The 24,591-nt window shown below is 37.6% G+C and overlaps 1 protein-coding gene across 1 annotated transcript; it reads right to left on the bottom strand.

Annotated features, from left to right (window-relative positions):
• Positions 1-796: 796 nt before the first annotated feature.
• On the bottom strand, positions 797-22,655 carry LOC139723865 (coiled-coil domain-containing protein 85C-A-like). Its single transcript, XM_071635071.1, has 6 exons — positions 21,875-22,655; positions 11,824-11,890; positions 10,094-10,177; positions 8,538-8,627; positions 4,079-4,183; positions 797-3,477 (listed from the first exon to the last, which is right to left on the bottom strand). The coding sequence occupies exons 1-6, from the start codon at positions 22,492-22,494 to the stop codon at positions 3,256-3,258; spliced, it is 1,188 nt and encodes a 395-aa protein (XP_071491172.1). The 5' UTR covers positions 22,495-22,655; the 3' UTR covers positions 797-3,255.
• Between the last annotated feature and the right edge of the window lie 1,936 nt (positions 22,656-24,591).

The following is a 24,591-nucleotide window of genomic DNA, read 5'->3' as shown; positions in this document are numbered from 1 at the left end:
CTGGTGCGAAAATAAAAGCATACGAATACTCTGGCTTGCCACAGTGGTTGCTGTCTGGATTCCGCAGAATTAAAAACGCTCGAAACTTATTATACCCGGCTGACCACAAAAAATTAGTCGCGCGAAAATATCCACTTTTACAGTATATCACTCATGTACACTTATATCAGACAAATCATTGCAGTGTTGCATTGTTCTTGATATCATTGTGAACAAGTTATGGGCAGTCTGACATTTTGCACTACCTCTTCTCTGACTGAAGACAAAATATCACCAGGTAAACTCAAATTTGAGGGGAAAATCCCTCCAAATCCACTCCAAAACTGTTATTCGGAACAGGACAAATCATAGATACTGTCACCACAGAAGGACATGTCATCTAAAACAGTCTTGCAGTTTTACTTATAAAAACAAAAAACAAAAACAAAAACAAAAATCTCAATAATGCTGCTATAGCATGGAGAAACAATATGATCCATATGCATCTGATTTTTTACAAGCATTACACAAAATATTTAATTCAGGCAATACCTATCTCTGAACTGTGAAAAAAAAAGAACACAAAAGAAAGTCTACAACAAAAGACATATAGAATTGTCATGTTGTGAATGCCATTACATGAGTTGCAGAACAAAAACATTTTGTAAAAGGATCTGAGAATGGAATGCACATGTTTTGGTCACAGTATCACATCCAAGTTTATACAGAATGTAGCGTACTCATTCCTATCTGAGCAAATGGGGGGGGGGGGGGGGGTGGGCAGCATTTCATGTTTTGAAGATTGACAAGCCGCTCATTTAACAGGTTTTCTGAGTAATAAAGGCAGCCCACACTCATTGATATGGCCTGCGCTCAGTGGTATTTGGTGAGTGATACTACATACAAACTTACAGCACACACTGTGTATAGTGTCCGTGTCTGATTACAGATTAATAAGAACCAAGCATTTCACAGTCGGCTTATGCACACAAGTATATTTCTCCTTTTTTTTTTCTCTTTTCTTTGTCTCTTAAGGGTGAAATTTGCCCCTCCTTTGCGTGCTAGCTACACTCTTATCTATCTGAGTAGGCAAGATGTCAAAATATACATTTTTGTATATTTCTTTTTTTCATATAAAAGGCCACTTTTTCTCCCAAAATCTTATCCCAAGAAAAGCATACAAGGATGTACATTGCATATCGTCGCTGGGGTGACAAGACCTTGTATCTAAAAATTTGGTGAAAATGACTTTTTCGGATTAATGGTCGGATAATCAGTTCAGTGATGTCCTGTCCAAATCCTAGCTGTCTCACCACAAAAATGAAGCCGCCACAGCATACCAAAGAAAGGGAATCCATTTGTTACAGTGCTTCGGCTGCCATATTTTTTTTCCTCTTCTGAGCATTTGACATTTTGTAGATACGAGGTCTTGTCATCCCAGCGACGGTGTATTGCATACAACAAGAAACAGAATCTCCTTAAGAGATATAGTAGGCTGGCGATGTTTAGAAGCCTCCCACTCCGGTACCCTCATCCATCATCATTTCAGAACCTTATACATGTACCATCAGGTGGTGAATTAGGAGTAGATATAAACTAACAGAAAAAAAAAAAAACAAAACGAAACTAAGCAGTAACAATGAGCTTTAAGGATGGGCATACTAAGGATCACATGTGATTTACTCTTCTATTCCCAACAAACAACTTGCAAATGCTTGATATTCATTTAAATAAATATAAAAGGAAATCAGGGGCCTTACTATGTACATCTATAGCAGGATTCCACAAGTTTGGTTGGAGTGCAACTGAGTGACATTCTGATTCAAATAATTCAAGGATAATGAATACTATGTATTATGTACAGTAGTACAAAACAAAGCAGTATATACAAGCCAAGGCTGGCCTATGTTACAAAATGTGAACCAAATGTGTCATAAAATTACAAGCAGTGTATAAATTACATTAGTATAATGCTTCACTTTGTTATTACTAGTATTATGGTTGTCCATTCATAATATCAAACCAACAATACCAAAAGTAATGCAAATGTATGTACAATGAAATACATCTTGTACCACGAATACAGATTATATGAATACAAATTTTCCACACAGAAGTACATTTGAAATTATCAAAGAGCAAAATGAGCTAATCACAATAGCCTTGACTTCATGTCTCTTTAAGGAATTCATCCAAATAGTCTCCAAACTATCAAAAGATAAACTACAATGTATGCTGGTCACTTTGCAAAGTTTCATCCAATTGCAAATGATTTCATTCTTACTTGAGACTTCTACATTCAATAACTGAGGTACTGCGATTGTTCATTTGCCATTTGCATTAAAGGAAAAAAGATAACGCTAGCGGTAAGTGCAACCTTGAATAAAAATATGTGAATACGCAGATGTGAACAGCAAAGTCTGGTGATGTGTGACCATAACTCAAATTAGTGTTATTGTGCATTGTGTATCGTCATGATTATACCAAGTTATCAAACTTTTCTCTAGAAGGATTAAGACATGTGGCACATGATAGCATCTCTAAGCTGTCTGGTCAGATTATTGTCAAAGCATAGATGTTCAATTTATACATCTTCTACGATGAAGTGACTGTGACAGCAAGCAAGTTTTCCACATCTGCACTTCCTTTGAAATTATCATCTGTGTCAGAACATGCACAATTTATTAAATTTACAGAAATTAAGGTTGCAATGTTTAGAAAGAAAAGCAATAGATCAGAGGTAGTTATTCTGCAGTCCATACATTCCTCCCCTTGCCATTGAATGCCCAAAGGAATTATCGTCATATTGTCATCCAAAACCTCTCCTCTAGTATCTGATGGGCATAAATATTTTGGAAGGCTTGCCACTGTGATATGGATTCGCTGCCGATGTGGGGATTCATATGACATGTAAACTCACAAGGGAAAATGCATGGTGTTGCTGAACACTTCTGATTCATGAGATTCTTACAAGCAGGGAAAATGACTGATGTATTGAAATTTAAAAAAAAAAAAATGACTTGTTCCCATCCCACGGCAGATACAATCTGCCACGTCCACACGTAAATGGAGTACCCATTATTAGCTAATGGGTAAATTTTTGATCATGAACAGCATACGTTGACAGACCCCAAGAGCACAGTTTGCAGGGTATGTTACAATACGCTTCGGTTGACCTCATGAGGGATGGATGATCTTGCTCCCTCGTCAGAAAGAATTTCCTTGAAGGATGGTAGCGCATCCATGCAACCAACAGGATGAGGAGTTAGCACTCAGCTAGATGCCTTTCTTCTCCAGACTGCTGGTGCTGCCCCCACTGTAGGGGGGTGTGGTGAAGCCGGACGGGCGCACAGGTGGGTTGACGCCACTCGAGGGGTACCTGGGCGGGGCAGGAGGGCGGTTTGACTGTCCTCCTCCTCCTCCACTTCCTCCGCCACCGTTGCCTCCTCCTGCACCGTTTGCGTTACCTGGATTGTCTCCCAGCTTTCGCCATACCACCTATGAGAGTGAGATGGAAGTGATTAATGCAAAGCCCCTCTCGTAAATCTCCTTCATCCATATTGTTCACTTTCCCTGCTGTTTGCAATGAATCCTGACGTTCAAAATTTGAAGAATAGGTTACAAAAGAATAAGGAAATGAATAAATCATCATTTTCACCTTGTCTCCTTTTCATGAATCTTATTATCCACTAATTCTACATGATTAACTTTTTTCTGCTGATTACATTGAATCCTGACATTCAAAATTGGAAGAATATTCAACAACAGAGATATGAATAAATCGTCCTATTCACCTTGTCTCATAGAGGGGAAAAGCCTCCCATTCTCAGTTGATGGATTTTACAAAGGTATTCAAAGTGATTAAATATACAACCATCCATTCCATGTGAATTAAAAATATATACATCAACCAGAATTTTTCACAATTTTGAACTCATCTCTCCACGGTCCCTTCTTTCTTTATTCGAGAAACTTCTAAGGTTTAATTGGCAAACACTCTGGATATTACCAACAAGAGGAACTCATCAAATTATTGGGGTGGTCAGTGTGTTTTTGTTTGTTTGTTATTCTGAAGATTACAATCAGACATAGGACTTACATTACACATCTCCCGGACAATGGCCTTTTCGTTGGTGTTCATGTGGTCATTTTCAAGATGGTTGGGTGGTGTCTGTCGTTCCAACATATCATGTACCTCCAGTACCTGAAAAAAAAAGGGGGGGAAGAAATGAAAACTTCATGATAGTGACCCTTTATTTTAACTCAAAAGAAGAAAAATAATAAATCTCACCTTCCTTTTGGCTCCCTTTTTTTTCTGTGTATGTGTGTGTGTGTGTGTGTGTGTATGTGTGTGTGTGTGTGTGTGTGTGTGTTTTGTTTGTTTGTTTTTTGTTTGGTTTGTTTTTAGGCAAGGTCCTAAAGACTGATATTTTCTCAGCTTCAAAGTTGATTCATATAAATGGTTCAATGTGTAGCTCTGACCAGATGAAGCTGTGGCAACCACATGAAGTTCTTTTGAAAACACATCAATGCCTTCCTGTACACAAGAACAGGTGGAGTATCAAGCATTACAGCTAGCAATGAGGTGATATCAACAAACAAGAAATAGTGAGTTACTACATTCTTGTGCTTCTTCATGTCAACAATATTATACTGATGCATCACAGGAGGCACTGAATATTTCACTTCTCAGGCATATGAAAAAAAGTAATGATAACAATCCATCTTCCGTAAAAAAATTTATCAAAATTTCGCTAGCACACATGTACACGCAGATTAAACATAGCACACATGTACACGCAGATTAAACATTGATGTTGAATTCATAAAAATTATCACTTCTAAGAATGTGTACGTGTAAATCTCTGACATCTAAATGACATACATAGATAGACCACAATCCCAATATTCATCACTGTACACTTACATGAACTTTGCTGACCTTTATAATGGGATACAATCTTAAATGTTTATGGACCTCACTGTATACGTTTGTTCATAATCAATATTTACCACAGAAAAGATACAAAGTGGACAATAGTAGCGTGAGCTAATTTCTCTGCACTCCCACATCAAATCTGTGATAATACTACAAAATCACTCACTACTGGATGCCCACCTGTCACATCCTGTTTTCAATACCCCACAACCTACTCTTTATAAACTCATTCATTTGGATCCCACACACTTCTACTCATTGTGTTTTTGCTGCACTTCTTTTGTCTCCGTCGATGGAGACTGAAACGACAAAAATACAATTGGCTCACTGACATTTAACCCACTGAGACAATTTGGTTTTTAGAGACCAGCCAGTGAGTCAGTCAACAATCAGTCAAAATCAGTCTAGGGTTTGCAACTTTAACACCATACCATGGAATAAAAATTTTTGAATGAATTAATTTGATATTTCTTCAAGAAGTTACTCTATGAGGAGCAAATTGTGACATCATACATCTCTCATACATCATTACACAATCATGAACTGAATTCAAATTTGCGGTCTGGGATGCCTGCATGCCATCATTTCCACCTAGTGACTTCAGTGTTCTCTCTTAATGTATCACTGTACAACAACTGGGCAAGAAACATTCAATACTTAGTAGTCTATATCTTTCATTAGTTGGTAAAAAAAAGAACAAAATCTATTTTCAACTACAAAGTTATTATCATTTAAGTTACGCCCATAATGCAATTTCAAATCAATTCTACTTTGTATTAGTTGGTGGCATACAGTACATTGCATTCAATTCCCTCCCCCCCCCCCAAAAAAAAAAAAATATATATATATATATCACCACATCTTGTGAATGCACTAATACTCAGATGATATATTCCCTGTCTGAATTTTGAAGAAAAGTCACTCTGATTCAACACTCCATGCAATACACCTGTCACTCATAAATCATCAATTTAAGTATTATTGACCTAGTTTCAAAGACTTTAGTACTAAAAAGCTCAAATTCTTCCTAAAATCTTCTTTTTCATTCCAATTCACCCTCCCTCCCACCCCCCCCCCAAAAAAAATGAGAATCAAAAGTGGGTAATCCTTACATTCCCAACAAATCACTACATGTAGCTCCTATTTATATCTCACCTGTCTCTTCTATTCATTCTAAACTATAGCCACAGTAGCATGCATGAATAAACTGAACGTTTGAACCCAGTTTACCACATTTCAGTAAGTGTACTGAAATTTCAGTGAAGACCTGGTAATTACAGCAAAACTTTAATGACCACGTGCTATCTAATTCATACACATTGTAAAAAATCAAAAAGTTATTACAGAAGAGATTACATTTATTCCAACTCAACGGCCATGTGTTACTACTTTGATGTAGGCCCTACACTGTACCTCTTGGATGCTGTATTTTCCTCAATTTATGACATACTATTGGACATGTGGTGTATTGTGTACAATGTGTATTGGGCAGTAATACACTTCATACTGTACTTGGAACAAATATGAATGCCTGACTTTAAGATTTTTAACGCCTACAACTACTGCAAAGTCAACTCTCTATTTCGCCTTCTGTATTAAAAGACCTACAACAGTCATACCAATGGTAAACTACAAGACAAAATCTACAAGGGAGCTTACTTCATTTGCACTTGAGAAAAGCAGGCCTAAACAACACACTGTCTCACATGAAAAATGGTGAAGTTCAAGGACATTTTGTGACAAAATGTTATCAGGAGTAAAAAATGCGATCCTGGGAAAATAAACCAGTCTTTGGCTATCATGATTGTAAATACATTCCGAGGAGAAAAAAAAAAAAACTTTTTTTTTTTGGTTTTGTTTTGCTTTCAGTCGAAAGAGTAATGCAGTATATTCATGGCACATGATCTAATCATTATCTACCAAGTAAACAGAATCACAAATTTCTCCCTTCAAAGCTTTTGACTCGTAGTAACTGCCTCAGCACAGACGCACTTCAGCTGCACAAATCTCTGACCATCTTAAATTTAGGTTCGTGATGTAACCTACAGCAACGAGAGCACCGTGCTGTTGACATCTACCTTTTAATTAGGAGGCGAAAAATGCAAGACCTTCGACTGACAGGTGCAGAATCGTTAACTCTTCCACTGCACACACTTAATCACACTTATGGCTGGGGTAATAGGTTATCTCCTGTGCAGCGCATAGATTGATGAGCACGATGAACACATATCAAGCCCCACTGTACAGGGATGGCAGCCACATACCAGCACAGTATACAGGATGTGTAACCAGGCATGAGTCATCTTATTGGATGAGAGAGAGAGATCCACCCTTGTAGATGCTGGGAGCAATGTGCTCATAGATCTAATTACAAGCCAGGTAACTTCCTGCATCACGGTACCGCTCTATTAGAAATTCAAGCCTATTAACTCTGTGGTCATCCATCTACGTCTCTCATGCAATCCTTATAGGTCATCCTAGCCAAGTACTAGCCAATGTATCTGTTTGAATTCCAATAAATAGCATTCATTTTATACTCCTCTCAACATTTCTACACATTTTCCAATAGTTTTCTCACAGTAATGCAGGCAATTGAAGCCACTTTACCTAAGAATTCTACCGCTGTATAAAAACACTGTAGTTGAGATTGATCAAATGCCATGTATGAATAAAAATGCCACTGGTATAATTTTGGAGAAATATCCACTGACTATGCTAAATGCTGATTACACAGAGTAACTGTTGGAAAAACATAATGCTTGGGCTACCAAGCATGAAAGTGCAAATTTGACTACATTTGTTTCATTACAATAGACAGATTTCTCTGAAATTGTGCTTGAGGATAAAGGGACTGAGCTGTAGTGAATCCATTATCAAGGGAGAAGGTTTTCATACACATTTTGCAACGGTTGCTGCTGGAGGTTCAGATTTATGCTACATAGTTCTCTCTTGCTATCAACTAGAAAATACAGATATTGTGGTGAAGGAGACTTAAACCCAGACAGAAAGAAAGAAAGAAAATAATAATCTGTTTCAAATCAGGCAGTTACAAGGACAGAAATCGGCAAAATTGTGCAATTTCAAACAAATTAAAAAAAAAAAATTTGAAGGGTGAATGTCTGTCCATCTCAGGGCACCCATTTTGGTTACATGGCAAATTGGTTTCTTGTATAAATGCATCTCTAAGCTTTGTAGCATCATGTCAACAATGACAATACAAAGAATCCGTTGGAAGCTAAGAGATGTATTACGTTTCCTTTTCTGGACACTAATGCGGAGGAGAAACATCACAAAACTGATCTCTTTTCATGGAGAGAAAGTACACCACCTTGGTGGAAGAATATATCCAACTCTTTACCATGGGGCATGTTGACAGAAAATTTACTGTTCAGTGCTATGAAGCAGGCAACACATTTGATATCATATACTCTTGACATGTATACCAGAGGGCCATTTCATGAAGCATTTTGTCAGATATTTTTTTTTTCTTCTGACAAACTGTTATTTAGGCAAGTGAAATCCTTGCATCTCATTGGCGGAGAGCAAATTTGTCTCACCAATTTGTAAGACAAAACGATTCATGAAATGCCCCCCTAAGGTGAGAGAGAGAGATCCTTACCTTCAAGGCATTCACCATAGCTTTGGGAGAGTTGGGGGCAACATTGCCATTCTCTATGCTGGGACCGTAGTTCCTTGATGGATACGAGGACTGGAATTTGAAGAAAAATAGTATCCATTTTGAAAAAGAAGCTTTTTAATGACTGAAAAATCAGATGAAGAACTTCAGTAATATCAAGCAATGAATCACCCTCATTCACGCCTGTACTAGGAGACAAATTCCCACACAAAGGGCATTTGGTTTCTATCAGTTTACAAACTTCAGTCAAGGCCTATGTATGGTGTTGGTAACACATATAACAGTCCCTTTAGTGAGAAAAATGCTTCAAATTTGTTTTGCATGGCTGATTGAGCTCAACTAATACAGATAAGAATGTGACAGACATGTACGTACCAGTGTGATTTAAATACTGCATTACATGATTTTATAAAATAAAGATGCAGTGTAGAAATGATCTTCATATTGACAGTAAACTAAACATTTCCTCTCAGGTATGCCTAAACATAGGTTAGTAAATGTTTTCTTCAAATGACAGTCATGTATCTCAAAGTCCCTGTTACTTTCCAAGACCTGCAACAGGACAGTCAAATTGTCTTGCATCTCCACTTCTTTTCTAGTCTAGTTTCCAGTCTGTCTTTCATTTGTACTATGAAATAAAAAAAGTATGAAAATGTCAAATAAGATGGCAGCCAGCAAGAGGAGAGCAAAGACCAAGCAACATGATTTCCAACTCCTGACTGGTGTGCTCACTCAAAACTGAATGCCATAAAGAAACACTGAGGCCCAAATTCACGAAGGTGGCACAATCTTTGTCCATGGTTTTCAAAGACCGTAGTTTTGTATGGGGCGCCAAGTGTCGCATGACCTATTTCGTTACGAAATCAGTCATTTCGTCGATGTAACATTTTGTAACGAAATGAACATTTTTGTCGACGAAATGAACATTCTTGTCGACGAAATAGGCCATACTACACTTGGCGCCCCATACAAAACTACGGTCTTTGTCCATGATTTAAACCATGGACAAAGATTGTACCACCTTCGTGAATTTGGGTCTGATTGTCTGAGAAGCAATCTGGGAAAGGACTATCAGCAAACAAATATACAGTCAACCATGCCTGAGTTTAGTCTAAAGGGACCGGTTAAAAAAAAAAGAAAAAAATTTCGACTTTGTGAATTATGACTTACACAATAGAATTAGCACATGTCTACATCCATCCATGCAAAATTTCCCTTTGCTTTAACCACTTTCTCTACTTGTGCAACTCAACTTCAGCGAGGTTGACTGTATAGTGTATACGCCGAATATTTCGCAAGGTTTTTAATTTCGCGAATTTTGCGAGTCAGCTGCTATTCACGAAATTAAAAACACGCAAATATCGACTCTAATACCGCCCGCTATGAATGTGACGCACGTGTTACGCGTTCAGTACATGACTCCACAATCGCGAATTTAACCACTCGCGAAATTGTAGGGAAGTCCCGATTTGCGAAAATTTCGACTCGCGAAATATATGGCGTATACAGTATTATAATCATATTCAAAGGAGACTTACATGGATGGAGTTGGAAGCACTTGGAACATGATTCTGCATGTGGTCATCCATCTTATCTTCACTGACTGGCCCATTTCTCCTTGGCTGCAAAGTCAAAACAAAACAAAACACAAGCATGTCAAGAGAGAACAATACATAATGTAAATGCCAAGTATGGAATTGTTACTACGTCCTTGTAGTTTCCAACATTTGTAGTACAGTTACAACCTCTTGCTGGTGGTCATTATCACAATATGGTCATTATCACATGCAAATGACTCTTGCTGGCATGATGCTACAACAGCCGGTTTTCTTTGCAAAATACTGTTTGTTTTCAGGATTTCACAAACTTTCAATGTAATGATATTCAAAGATTTTTGTGTTTTGTTACACACGCCAATGAAACATCCATAGCATGACTATGATTTCTGTGTACAGGTAAGAGAACAGAAACAATTTATGCTGTTTACAGAATTTATTGGGTATATAAACTTTGTGCATGACTTTTGGCTGATGTGTGTGCATTCCATGTTCATCGCTCTTAAATTAGAGTTCACTGTATTTATGGTATTTTAGCATTTACTACATGTACAAGCGCGCACATGCAGTAGGCACTACCTACATATAATACAACAATGCATGCACACGCAGTGGTTACAACTGCAGGGATCAGCTGTGTATTGCTCCACGTAACATCAACTGCATTGAATTATGTGTTGCTACAGAGTGTCGGAGTGCACTAGTGTCATATTTTTGCGGACTCAGTAGTGATTTTTTTTTTAAACAAAAATAGTTGTGAGTTATGTTTATGAGCAGTTTACCTCCTGTAATAGCAAAAAACAAAGCCCTTCACTGGTGACAGCATAAGATCTATTTCTCCTTTCCTTCCTTTAATATCATTTTTGTCTATATTTTAGTAATATTTCATTTGGGAGGAAAGGGAATTACAGTATTTCACTGTTGCTGCATACCGTATAATGTCGAGGGATATCTAGTTCCTCGGTGTGTATGCAGGTGTGATTTACTGTCACATTCAGTATCAAGCCCTATACAGTGCATTCCCATTATAACAAACAGGGTTACAAACATAATTTCCTTATAACAACGAACAAATTCATGTCCAAAACAGAGTTAAATTATCAATATTTATCTTCACATACTAGTACTTTATTTGTTTGGCTGTAAGGAAATTTCAATATACAGAAAGAAAACTGCTGGTCTTGAGGAATTCATTGTAATGTGAGTCACCTGTATCACACTTAAAAAGTTTGGTAATACAGTTGAACCTCTCGTATCCGGACAAGTCGGGACCGGGGCTCATCCGGATAAGGGATTTGGCCGGATACGGGAGACTCAATACTTTATACATAACATATACATATGTACTGATGTAGCCCATTGTCCTACCACGTGTAGTAATGTCCATACTGCAACCTTTTCATTGTTACATTTGGGGATGTTTGGGGATGATAAAATGTCTGAAGGTAAGCAATTTTGAAGGAAATTTGATGTAATGTATGTTAATCATGTTGGAAGTAATATGTAATCCATGTGTGTTTGTGTAGGAGTTCACAAGGAGTTGGGAATCCCCCTTTCCTCCCGTAATAGATTAAAAAACAAAATCACGGCGAGATTGCGTCCGTATAATAGAGAGATCCGGATAAAGGGAGGCCGGATAAGAGAGGTTCAACTGTATACAGACTGGCTAGGTTTCTAAAGCATGAGCATGAAAACCAAAGACAATGCCTTACCTCAGACTGAGAGTACTGGCCCTTGTCGTTGAATGATCGAATCCTCTCATCTGGATATGACACACGGCTGGACTGATCTGTAAAATAATTGATCAAAAAGAAACCAAGAAACCATCCATCAGTCATGGGTTGTTTGTTGTTGGTGGCGTCTTTAGCTTTTATCTTTTTAAGAAATCATGAATGTATCACTGGTATTCAGGATTAGCGGCATGTGTGTAATACATTGGCAAGATGGAACAGATGCTATAAAACTGAACAAAATTGAAATGACCATGAACGGTGGATAATTGGCTAGGTAAATACCTGAAATTGATAAGGATTACCAAGCTGCACGAATATGTACCCAAATACCCAAAAGCTTATACTGTAGTTTGCAAACTCATATATGATAACATTCCTCAATAACCTGGTATCCTTTTCTTCATCAAAAAACAAATTCTATAAAGGTCCTCTTTATATTTTGCACACACATTTGTGTTATGTATTAATATACTGATCTACAATCCTTCCACTGGGTTTCAACTGGGCAGTTTTTTTTATCATTAAATCAGTACACTCAAAGAGAGAGAAGGTAAACCATTATACAATTCTCTTCAACAATGTACTGGTCAGGAAAGAGGTTTTTATGTCCAGTTTCATTCCAAAGAATGGACATATCTCTTACACATTGCATTCAAAATGTGAGCACAGTTCCCACAAAGATCTGGCACAACAGACCCAATGCTTGCAGTTTTGCTTGTCCCATTTTAAAAGCTAAGCAGTAAACATGTACTGATGAATAACATGAAATCAATAATAAGAAACAAACAAACAGCTGATTATTCAGGTTGCCATGGTAAAACTTCTACAGGTGCAAGCATGTAATGACACTCCAGCACAAACAACAAATCACATATCTCAAATTCATCAGATATAACTTCACAAAGAAAAAAGAAAAGAAAGACACAAAAACAGCCCTGAATCCTACATTTCCATTCAAGAACAGAAATTCCTCTCATTCTGTGGATTTGTTCTTTCACTTGAGCCCCTATCTGAAGGAAATGATAAATTTTGGTGGATCAGAGGGTAGACTGTGGAATGTGCACAATGCCAGGATGACAATCATTGCCTACAAAGCATGGACAGGCTTGAGCAGTGATTCCCATTTACATACAAAAGGCCCATGCCACTTTGATTGGCTTTCTGCATGCAAAAATCAATAGTAAGCTGGCAAGTTGCTGACCTAACCAGAGCTGTGCAAAACAAATCAGACTATCTGCCTGACAAACAACAAAAACACAAACAACAAAAATCATCGCCTTACTGTAAAACGAGGAATGCTCATGTGCATTTTAATTTTGCGAATTTTGCGAGAGCCAAGATTCGTGAAATCAAAATGCACGTGAAAGTTCTTGTCTACACTATATGCAGGGCTCGACACAAATGGTGGGCCGGTGGCCCAGGGCCACCAAAAACGCACATCAGGCCACCAACATTTCAGAAAAGAAGAATTTGGTGGCCTGATCGGGCCACCAAAAAAGGTCGGATGTTTGCCTTTGGGTCACCAAAAATAAAAGTTAGTGTGCAGCCCTGCTACTGGATGTATATGCATTGAATGTACATTGTAAGAGGCAAGTCGCGAAAAATTTTATGCCGTGAAGAAGGTCATCTGCTCCAATTCGCAAAAATTTCATGCTGTGAAAATATCATGCTTTACAGTATATTTTCCAGTAAAAATGCACATTTACAATTGTACAGACGAAAGTTTTATCAGAGGGCTCAGGCTATGATCAGAATCATTCATATGGTACTGCATCAGTATATAAAAAGGAAGAGTTGGCAGTTACAATGTAAGTGCAAACATGTGCACGTCGTTGAATATGTACCAGGTATACATGGAGACCTAAAAAGAATGCTTGAATGAAAAAAATTATCATCGTGTGTTTACTTCTTAACTGTCATGCATAGCATAACTGTGAGTAGTGTAGTTGTAGAATTTCACACAGTGTATGTAACACAATGATGGTGTTTGTCTTTGATCTCCACCCTGCTCATATAAACTTGCACATGTACTCTTCTGGAATGCTGCTAATGTGAGTGGATAACAGTGATGACAGAAACAGAGTCTGAACCAAGAGAGAAGATACTGAGAGATGAGGAGAGATACCAAAGAGACATGACACCATAAATTCTTGGCCTAACTGGTGATAAGCTGCATCAATCATCAAATTGGCAATAGAGATTGTTCCCCACTGTCATCATACACACAGTGCTGGAGTCGGTCAACCTTTTATTGACCCATACTGGGCTGTTCTATCTGGCTTTGGTTTGCAGTTAGAAATAAACTGGACTTGATGTCCAAAGCAAAATGAAGGGGAAAAAACCTGATTCTGTATCTCTCTGCTCAATGGAGTACAATTCTCAGTGGTCAAATACCTGTCATGGTATGCAGTTTGGGTATTCTAGACAAAATGTCCATCTGTATTGAGCAGGTTGAAAATGAAATCTTGATGCTCGTGGTAATGTCTACATACACGTAGGTCTCATGTCAGCATCAAATAATTGTACATGTAGTATTGTATAGTTACAGACTGTACATGTATACTTTGAGTATAAGCTAACTTCTGGGATTCAAAGAAGCCCACATGTATCCATCGGTACTTTCTCTCCTCTGAAGCTTTATTTTTGTGATAAAACTCTTTGGTCCAGTACTACCCTCAGATGACCATGACACTACATATTGGCATAGTCATACGCATACAAATGTATGAAGCGCCCATGCTAGTTTGATCAACGAGTCAAAACACTCATTTGTGGAGTACAACTGTAGATATAATATTGTGGTTGTGGTGGTCAAGGCCTGAGGTTGGTACAGTGTCAATATCAATTTGTCATCCTACTAATTGAATGTGTACATAAATAGTCAAATTTTGAGAAGAAAAAACAAATAATAATAATAAAATGAATCCGTAACTGTACTGGGGAGACATTCTGAAATAATCACTGTTAGTCTCCCTACTATAAAAGCAATGAATTACTTAGCTGTAGGAAATGACACAGTTATAATTCTCAATCTATAGAACATCACGCTACATTGAAATGGATTCTGGGGGTCAAAACACAAGTCTCACAAAAATTGAAAAATGGAACCATGGAACCTCATGATGGGCACACTGGTTCACTGAATAATTGTATATTTTCTTGAAAACAAAAACAAAAAACAAAATGAAAGATCTGGTGCTGATACTTTATCCAATAATCAATTTACCAAAAATAAAAAATAATTGTGTAGTTGTATTTTTCCATACTTTTCAATATTTTATGTTGCCTACCCCACTAATGTTTTCAAATCTAGGATCCTCCCTCCAGACCTAGAAACAAGTGTTACACAATTTTACATTTTACACTTTGTATATAACTGATATAATATATATATAGAAGTTAATGCATACCATGATTTTCAAATACTGTCATTCACAAGATAACTCCAAAGCTTGCCTAAAAATTCTTGGTTTCAGCTACAAGTGTAGCTAATAAACCTGTAAATAGTAAAACTGGATTCTAAGCACTGGCACTGAAATGTCATTTGAATGAATTGGATAGTTGAATCAATTGTTACTACAAATTATAGTTCTTACATAGAAATATGTATACAATGTTTTGAGTGCACAAGTACATGTACAATTGTTTGTAATCCAGGTTTTTTTTTTTTTCTAATTGACCTATTTTACCAAAGTACATGTACATATCATGCACTTGGAAAGTACAAGTAGCTTGCAGAATTGATTGTTGCTGCAAAGGGGAAGCCCCAGGAAAGCTTTTCAGTTGCCAAGAATAATCTTTGTTGAAAACAAATATAATTAATGCACTGAACTTTGAATACAAATGTACACTGTATATTGGTATGATACATTAGTAGTCTATTCTCAGAAAATATTCATGAGAATGACAGTGGTCTCCTTGAACTGTTCATGCCATATGATTAAATTTGATATGTTGGTATGGCACACTGGCAGTGTCTCTCAAAGATTAGAATGAGTTTTAGAGTGACAACGGTCTGTTTTTACTTCCTATATGCATACTTTAGAATGAGACTGTATGGGCAACAAGGATTACCAAGCACGGGGGATTGGAGAATAATTTTTTGTGCATTGTACTCCACAGAATTTTAGTTAGAATGGCATGCACTCTTTTAAACTTTCAGCAATCATATATATTAAAAAAAACCCAGCAACATACACAAAGTAACAAAATAGCTCATGACCCTGCATTACAGCATACAGAAAAAATGAACACTTGTGAAGATGTTTACAGTTGCATCAGAAAGAGATCTTGGTTGGAGGGGCAACTGTAGCATAAGTGGAGTTGCTGAACTTTTATTGCCTTACCAAGAAACAAAATGATAATTGCCAGTCATTATCAAGTTGCAACCAGTGTACCCCCCCCCTAAAAAAAGAAAAAGAAAAAGAAAATACAATCAAATTGAGGGATCCGTAGGAAATGATAAATATACAACATGCATTTACTGAGCACAAAGCGTGAAGTCTAATTCACTCCAATCAACAAAGTTCAGGGGTTCATAGGATGCATTGTAAGAGACAACATCACAAGTCAGCTGTATCATCTTTACTGATCAAGACCTTGTCATCCCTGGGTCGTGTAGGGGTCACAGAGTTCGTTTGATGGAATGCCGGTTCTCATGTTGTCTAATGAGGCATGTTTCTCCTTTTTTTTTCATGGGTGGGATCTGTTTATTCATAAAATTTAGTGGGTGTTACTTTCTTATTCTGTTGGTATAAACTGAACCTTATTTTACCCACCATTGTACATATTTACAAGACCATGGTAGATATTTTACAGCAAATATTTCTCTTTGTTTTCCAGCCTCTTTTAAACCAAAGGTCAACTCATTCTGAGGTCATGGGCACAATAAGGGCACATACACATGTAAGGTACAAGAATGTCTGATGACATGCTATAGACTGTATTCTGTTTGATGATGGTCTTAAATCTACTGTACAAGTGTTTGTACATGTACACATGCCATTCTTTGCAACTGCACGATAATGGCATGGCAGTACATGTATACTAGCTGTGAAGGACATCCTGCTTTGATCCACAGTCAGCACATTACTGGGCACTAGGAATTAAAATACAAAGGATACTGTACTTCCACACCCAGCCAAAAGACTTCTACCATACACTGTAGATGCTGCAATAAAGTACTGTACAAAAGTGTACATTGTACATGCAGAAGTAGATCCACACAAATTGACAAGTGTAGGGTGACAAGAAATTCTACCACAGTACAAACCAGTCAGCTGCAGCTGATGAACTGTATGATTTTAAACACTTCAAGGAACTGTGTTTGCTTGACTTTGAATATGTACAGGCAAGATTTTTAAAGTGACAGATTAAAACATCAGAGGCTGCCATGCATTGTGAACCCTTACGGAAGTTTGAGTAGCAGTACAATGTAGGAATACATCTAAATTGATAAATACGGCTGAAGAGAAAACTAATCAGTCCGAAAGAAAGTCAAACATACACTGTACAAAACTTCATCATACTGTTCATTTTACTTGCATCTTATAACATCCGAGCAACAAAAATATTTACAACTGAACAACCGTAGGTTGCACACAAGAATAATTTTATAGGTCATTGTGGCATTGGTCCTCAACTCTGTTCCAGTCTAACACATTTTGCATGTCCTTCCTACAATGTATGATACCCATAAAGTCATCTGGCACTAGGGAAGTCCATGGCCACTTCAGAGTCTGACCTGCTGTGAGAGGTCACGAGAAACATGACCTCGAACAACACATGGCAAGGTGAAAGAGTGGGCTCCATAGATACTCCTGACACTTTTACATCCCACACCCACGCCCTGGCATACTATTCATGTGTTGCTTTACAAGCATGCACCTAGGCCTCAGCTATTTGTGTGTATTGTAAAGTGCATATGGTCGGGAGTACTCGTGACAACATTTACACGTTAGGTACATGTATAATGTACATGTGTACTGTGAATGTCCTTAGTTCAAAACTAATCCCCCTCCCTCCCCCCCCCCCCCCCTGCAAAAAAAAAAAAAAAAAAAAATCTTTCTTTTTCTTTCTTTCTCTCTCTCTCCCCCCCCCCCCCCCCCTTTTTTTTATAGACACAGAGAGAGAGTTTTTTTTCTTCGGTATCTGTGGGGATATGTACATGGTATGTATGTGTATCTGACTATTTTGGGATTGATATCTAGCCTACTGATTTTCAATATAAAGTCTTTCTACAGAAATCAAGATTAAAGTCCTTATAAAAACTAAAAACAAAGGATACAATATTTGCTACTGCTTCTATGGATTCACTCTAGAAAGAAAAAAATAACACACACACACAGTGCTGTACTATGGCATTCAGTACACTGTACACACTACAACAAATGGATCAGCTTTACCCCCCCCCCCCCCCCCTCCCTCCCAACTCAAATAATTTGATAAATACAAATTTGCTATTGCCAAGATGCCCTGCAGGGAAGGAATTCAAGATAATCAGCTTGGTTTATCGCAGACAAGAAAGGTGCAAAGCCTCACTACCACTGCAGTGTGGCAGAGTTGCACGGTCGATTGTGCAGGATTTGTATACCTAATGTGCAAATCAGCAGGGGATATGTACTCTACAGCATGCAAACCACAGCATGGCAGTGCCCATGTTCAGATGTGTGAGAGATTTCACAAGCTCTTTTTCCTCATCCAAACGAATGACATCTAATATACAGTTACAATGATAAAACATGAGTTTTTGAGGGGTATTTGCTCTGATCTGTATTCAAAAGAAAAGCACTGCATGATAGAATAATATTCATTCATTCATTTCGATCCTGACTACTTAAGTTCTTTCGCAGTTTTGGGCAAAACAAGCAAAATGTCATACTGAACAATGTATGGGATAGAAGAGATCTAAACTGGATCTTACTGCTTGAATGCAATGTGAATGCTTTCATCTGCTAGCGGTGAAAAAAAAAAGGAAAAAAAAAGTTTATGGAAGGTGCTAATAAAGTACCCACTCTTACATGTATGTAGCACTCATGTGAGATCTAAGGTAAACAGAGGCAGAATACTAATAGCTTACAATTTTCCACTCACCTAAAATCTGTTGAGTGAAAAGTATTTTTCTTAATTACAAAGTGTACCTGTTGTTTCTTCTTGGTCTTTTTTTGTTTGTTTGTTTGTTTGTTTGTTTACACTGCAGGTACTGTAACTTAAGGATTTAACATCCGGTACGAAAAATGTAACACCAGACAGCAGGTTTCACTGAAACCAATCAGTCTCTTAATACGGACTGCCTTATGAATGATTTGCCTACTGTGCATGTTAACAGAAACACTGAAGCCTTTCAATCCTTTTATCTTAACGGGTTATCAAATACTTTTCAGTAAACAACACAGCCTTACAAATGTAGGCCCAGAACTCTTTAACTTGCAATAGAAACTCACTGTCGTAAATATCCTGTGTATTATCTAATCTTCAGATCAAGTGTTTGATACCGCCATTCTAATAATGCCACACTTCCAAAATTAGCATGGCTAAAGGTGCTGTTTACCACTGGAAGCAGTGATTTGAAAAATGTTTGAGTTATCACATTTGATGCTTGTACACATGTGTAGGTCAGTTGTAATTTTACATCATATTTTTCTCAATAAACCACAACAGTAGAACCAGTTTTATTCTAGAACCAGTTTTATTATAACTGTTGTTCACATAATTCAATACATTGTACGCAATATTGATTATACTGATTAAAATTTGTACATTGGTTGTTTCTATCCCTAGCTCACACTTTAGAACTACAGGATATTGAAGCACTAAAGCTGGGCTTTTGTTTCATCTGAAAATGGTAAATAATGCCTTTAATTTACAAAACAGAGGAGACAGAATACATCCTCATCTACCTTGTTCAGATGGTTTGTAATGGAGTCCATGTCTTCTCCCATCCCCCTGCCCTTCCCGTGCCCTTCCCCCTGCCCCCCCCCCCCAAAAAAAAAATCCCTCCTTATCTCAGCATAGAATTTCGTGTTTGTACAATTCCAAGATGATTAGCGATCAGAGCAAATATTGCACCAAGTGCAATGTTCTGGTCTTCTGGGTACAATAAACAATAGAGTTGGCACATTGTACATTGTGGTACAATGTATGTACATGTAGAAAAGCCTGCATAAGGCAGAGCTCGCTCTGAGTGTGATTATCTTCCATTTCAGTTCCATCAAGGAGCTTCGGAAGCTCCTTGGTTTCATTCATTCAACATGACACACAGACTCATGAACAAAAAAAAAAAACAAATTAAATCTGTGTGACATACAATGTATTTACTAGCTATCATAATCAATGTCATGGTTTTCTTGTGATCTGAATTACAATTTGACCTAGATACTCTATATACAGCTGTAAATATTGTAATATACAAAGTAAAAGGAAACAACATGCACACATTATTTATAGTTCACTAGAGAGAGGTACCCCGCTAAACGCGAAAAATTAGTCGCACGAAAATATTCACTTTTACAGTATCAGGTAGAACTTCACAAACACTGATCAACAATTTACATACATGTACATGTACATTGTATGTACGGTTTACATTAATAAAAAAGAAGAAGAAGCATTTATAAAGTACAATGTACAGAATGTAGATTTAGTTGTAACAATGCTCTATGTGCTGTAAACCTTGTCACTACAGTACGTACAAAACTGTCCTGTGCATGGAGGAAAATCATGTCATCTCTTCTACAATGTATGCCTGTGGTTAAGAAGTTGATGGACACTGAACAGGCAATGAAAACCTTCAACAAGTGAATGTGAAGTTGAATTAAATGGTGATTTGCTCAACCTGAGAATACAGCAAGACTTGAGACATTAAAACGACTCAAGGATTGTGACTAGACTACATGTACATGTAGATTGGAGTTGAAGACTCAGAACTGGCAGGAGGTGAGAACAGAATAACACCATTCTTACCGCATACAGTGTATGACGTAGAGTGTAATATGAACAGATACATGAACACTGTACTGTATTGTAAGCTGTTACTTTTGTGTACAGATATTTTCGCGAATGAGCCGGTCACAGATATTTTTGTGAGATGGTGTTAAACTGCTTGTATATCTGACACTGAGGCTTATTATAAGTACACTACTACAGCTGTAGCTGTAGCGTATCGCACTATTTTGTCTATTGTTAAATTAACGGTCCAGCACTGATTCGCGAAATTCGCGAAAAATTAAACCCTTGCAAAAGTAACAGCTTATACAGTATACTGTATAGGTTTTTTTTTTCATGAAAGATATAGTGAAATCATGTCTTGAGGAGAGACTAATATCAAACAATATTTTAGTGCCAACAAACAGTTTTATGAAAATGTGAGCAACCTCTGATAAATACAATTTGTATATGTTTCTATCTAACCATTTTTGGATGCCCTACAGCTGTAGTCCTGCTAACAATTTGTTCATCTACTGAAGAAAACGATAATATGCTTGATGTGTATTAATCTTCTCAATCGATGTGGATCCCTACCATGTTTACTTTTCATCAATGTACATTTGTAATATACGTGTAAGAAGTTATTGTACTCATTACGCTTAAGAAGCATGCCTCAGTCTATCACTGACATTAGTTGGTACTACTAGAGCATACTCTGTCACCTCTTCTATGTTTGTATGTTACAAAAATTGTACCTGATAACACACACAAAAAAAGACACGTATGATACTTACAAGATTGTGTACTAACATGTGATATGCTTACAAGTTTACAGTTGCAATGTGACAATTAATGAATCAGCATAAAAATGGGAATGTATTTGATGAGAGATGCATTAATTATTTAATGTCTTGCCATTTTTATATGAAATAGAAGGGGTACAAGTAACTCACGAATAAGAGGATATAACAGAGGTTTATACTTTAAGTTTTAAGAATACAGGTTTGGGAGATCATGCACTATAAGATTTTCAATATCAAGTACATGTTTGTGTTTTTCACTTGTCAAAACACACATCCACAGCAGAGATGAATCTCAAGTAAACTCACCATTATTCTGCAGAGGATAGTCTACACCATTTCCCCACACGACTTTGGAAGACCCATCTTTCGACATATGTACGTCGTTTGAAAGCGACGAAGGCCCATTGACCATGCTGTTCCCTTCTCCGCCATCTTGAGAGCTTAGGCTGCCTAGGCTCGAGAGAGTACTTTGGTTACCAGTCCTTTCCTGGTCAAGGAGAAAGCAGAGCTCTCTCAGTTCAAGGTTATCGCGGAGCAGTTGCTGCTGTCGCTCCTCCAGTTCGCGCAACTTGTCTTGATATGTGGACACTCCATTACGCATCACACTGGTGGTGTACTGGCCGAACCGCTGCCACTCGGTCGACATCTTCCGGCCTTTTTGCCGATCATCGTCGAGGAAACAGCACAGGTCCCGCAGCTCCTGGTTATCAGACAAGAGTTTCTGGTTTTCAGCCTTGATATGTTGAAGTTCGTTCGTCTTCAATTGCAACTGGTGCCTGAGCTCTTTCACTGAGTTGGCATGATCGTTCAAAAGACGGACACGTTCGGTTTCGCACCATCTCAGCCGCCTAACCACATCCTCAAAGCTCAATGTCTTCAATTCCTCATCCGAAGTAAATCTCGAAATATTCCTTGCTGCCATGTTTTCTCACAGTCACTTCAACTCTTACAAAACTACTTTGCTCATTCCTCACATGCTGACATTAGCTTATAAATCCACTGCTGGCATGGCACGATGTCTGCACAAAATACATCAAGGTTGTACGGCCTATACACAGCAGATCCTTCAAAACTGAAACAGGAACATCTGCAGAAAAAAAAAATATAATAAAGACAATTTGAAACCAGTGGAAAACAGATACATGTATGATCATGAAACTAAACACAATCAACATCTCATTATGAAGCTACATACATGTACCAGTTTAGAAGTCATTGTAAATGTCATTATGCTGGACAAAACAGTGACAACTTGAGTACCTACAATTGTACATTAATGGAAATTTACGTATACAATGTAAAAAGATTGTACCTAGAAATATTCTAAAGACATGTATTCTTATGTTTGAAATAAACTCATTAGAATAACAGCATCCTACAAATTACTGTTTGTACTTTGGGAACACCACTCTTTCCACTATTAACTGCACCAGGCAAGTGCATCATGTACAGAATGGTTGTATGCAATAATGCATACACTGTAGCATTTGTTTACTCTGAATGAAATATATCAGGAAAAATCTGAGCGATCTTATATCAATTTCTTCTTGTTTTTTCAGTCATTTTCTTTGTGACAGGGCCCAGGTGTGTAAGAAAAATTGAATCAAAAAGTTTTTTTTCTTCCAAACCATCGCTATTTCAATTAAGGTTGTACATGTAATTAGGCAAAGTCCAAATCAAAAGCTAACAACAGACTACACTTGTATGTAGATTCTAGATCCTTATGTACATGTACATTGTAGGCCCCATTCAACATATTTCAATACAATGTATGTGTTTTCTACCCTTTACTCTAAATCACTTCTTGGGAGATCATGCAAGGTTAAATTCTGAGCTCTGCATTACAGTACTGTCAAACTGATCGTTCATGTTCAATGCAGCATAGAAACTAACTTTGTTGAAAACTGAAAGAGTGATATTGAAAATGGTGAGGTAGAGAGAGACAAACTCAGGTGTTGCAAGCAAGCAAAATAATGGAATAAATATTAGACATTACGGTTCCTACAATTGTTGGGACTCCCGTGAAGAAGTTGGACCAGGGCGGTGTTTCATCAATTTTAGTCAGCGCTGACAATTTCAGTAAAATCCTTGGTTTTGATTGGCTGAGAACTTCTGATCACTGAATGTTACTATGGTAATTGTCAGTGACTGACAACTTGTCAGCGCTGACCACTTTCGTGAAACGGTGCCCAGGTATCCTGAGTAAAAAAGTACAGGTTAGACTAAAGATGGAGAAATCATTGATTGTGTTGTGATAGTATACAAATTTCGGCTATATCACAGTTTACCGGCAGCCAATCTTGGAGCAAGATATTATACATGTGTAAGGCACTCTGAAAAGAGTGTAGAATATGTTTGTTCTTCTAGAGGGTTCTGGGGTGTCCCTTGTGCTCGGTGCCCCATGCACACGTAGTGCTATACTAGTGTTTGCATGTATTTGGGTTTGCAAAAATTGTGTACATACAAATGAATGTCCTATGTTACATGTACACACACATGTTCTAATGAGCTTTAAATCAAAGCCAGTAAACTGTTATTTTCCCAAATTTTATTCATGAACTTGAACTGGATGAATTGATCATGCAAACTGCAATGAAGAGCAGTCTAATTTGAACCATGTTGACTTTGCTAATTGTTTGTACACATTGACATGGCAAACATCATTTTCCTACTCCGACTAGTTTCTACACTACACAGTACAGACAGCTGTAAAACCAGCACCAAGGTTGGTTTGACCTTCCCTGCCAAAATGTGATGGCACACATAAGTATAGGTTTTACAGTTAAACAGGTAGCGGGTGGTCAAATTTTGGATGGTTTCATAGTCGAATTACTTGGTACTAGACTAATTAATAGTAATATCTAACAGAATCTACTACATGATTGTAGACCCATCTACAAGTGAACCTTCTCACACAAAATAGTGCATAGTCTTCAATCACGAAGCTACAATGAACAGAAGAAGACCATTCCAAAATTCAAATGCAGGCAGTAGTCAGAGGCCAGAATCTACATGTATC

Source organism: Diadema antillarum, unplaced genomic scaffold, assembly GCF_040938485.1.
Source record: "Diadema antillarum isolate AM-2024a unplaced genomic scaffold, OU_Dant_1.0 scf00000201, whole genome shotgun sequence".
NCBI lineage: Eukaryota > Metazoa > Echinodermata > Echinoidea > Diadematoida > Diadematidae > Diadema > Diadema antillarum.
The sequence above is the reverse complement of the archived record's forward strand: the minus strand, read 5'-3'. Positions and strand labels throughout refer to the sequence as shown.

Coding starts and splice junctions, on each gene's coding strand:
- LOC139723865 (XM_071635071.1), bottom strand. CDS start 22,494: ATGGCAGCAAGGAATATTTCGAGATTTACTTCGGATGAGGAATTGAAG. Junction 8,628..10,093: donor GTGCTTCCAACTCCATCCAT/GTAAGTCTCCTT, acceptor TTCAAATTCCAG/TCCTCGTATCCATCAAGGAA. Junction 4,184..8,537: donor CTATGGTGAATGCCTTGAAG/GTAAGGATCTCT, acceptor TTTTTTTTTCAG/GTACTGGAGGTACATGATAT.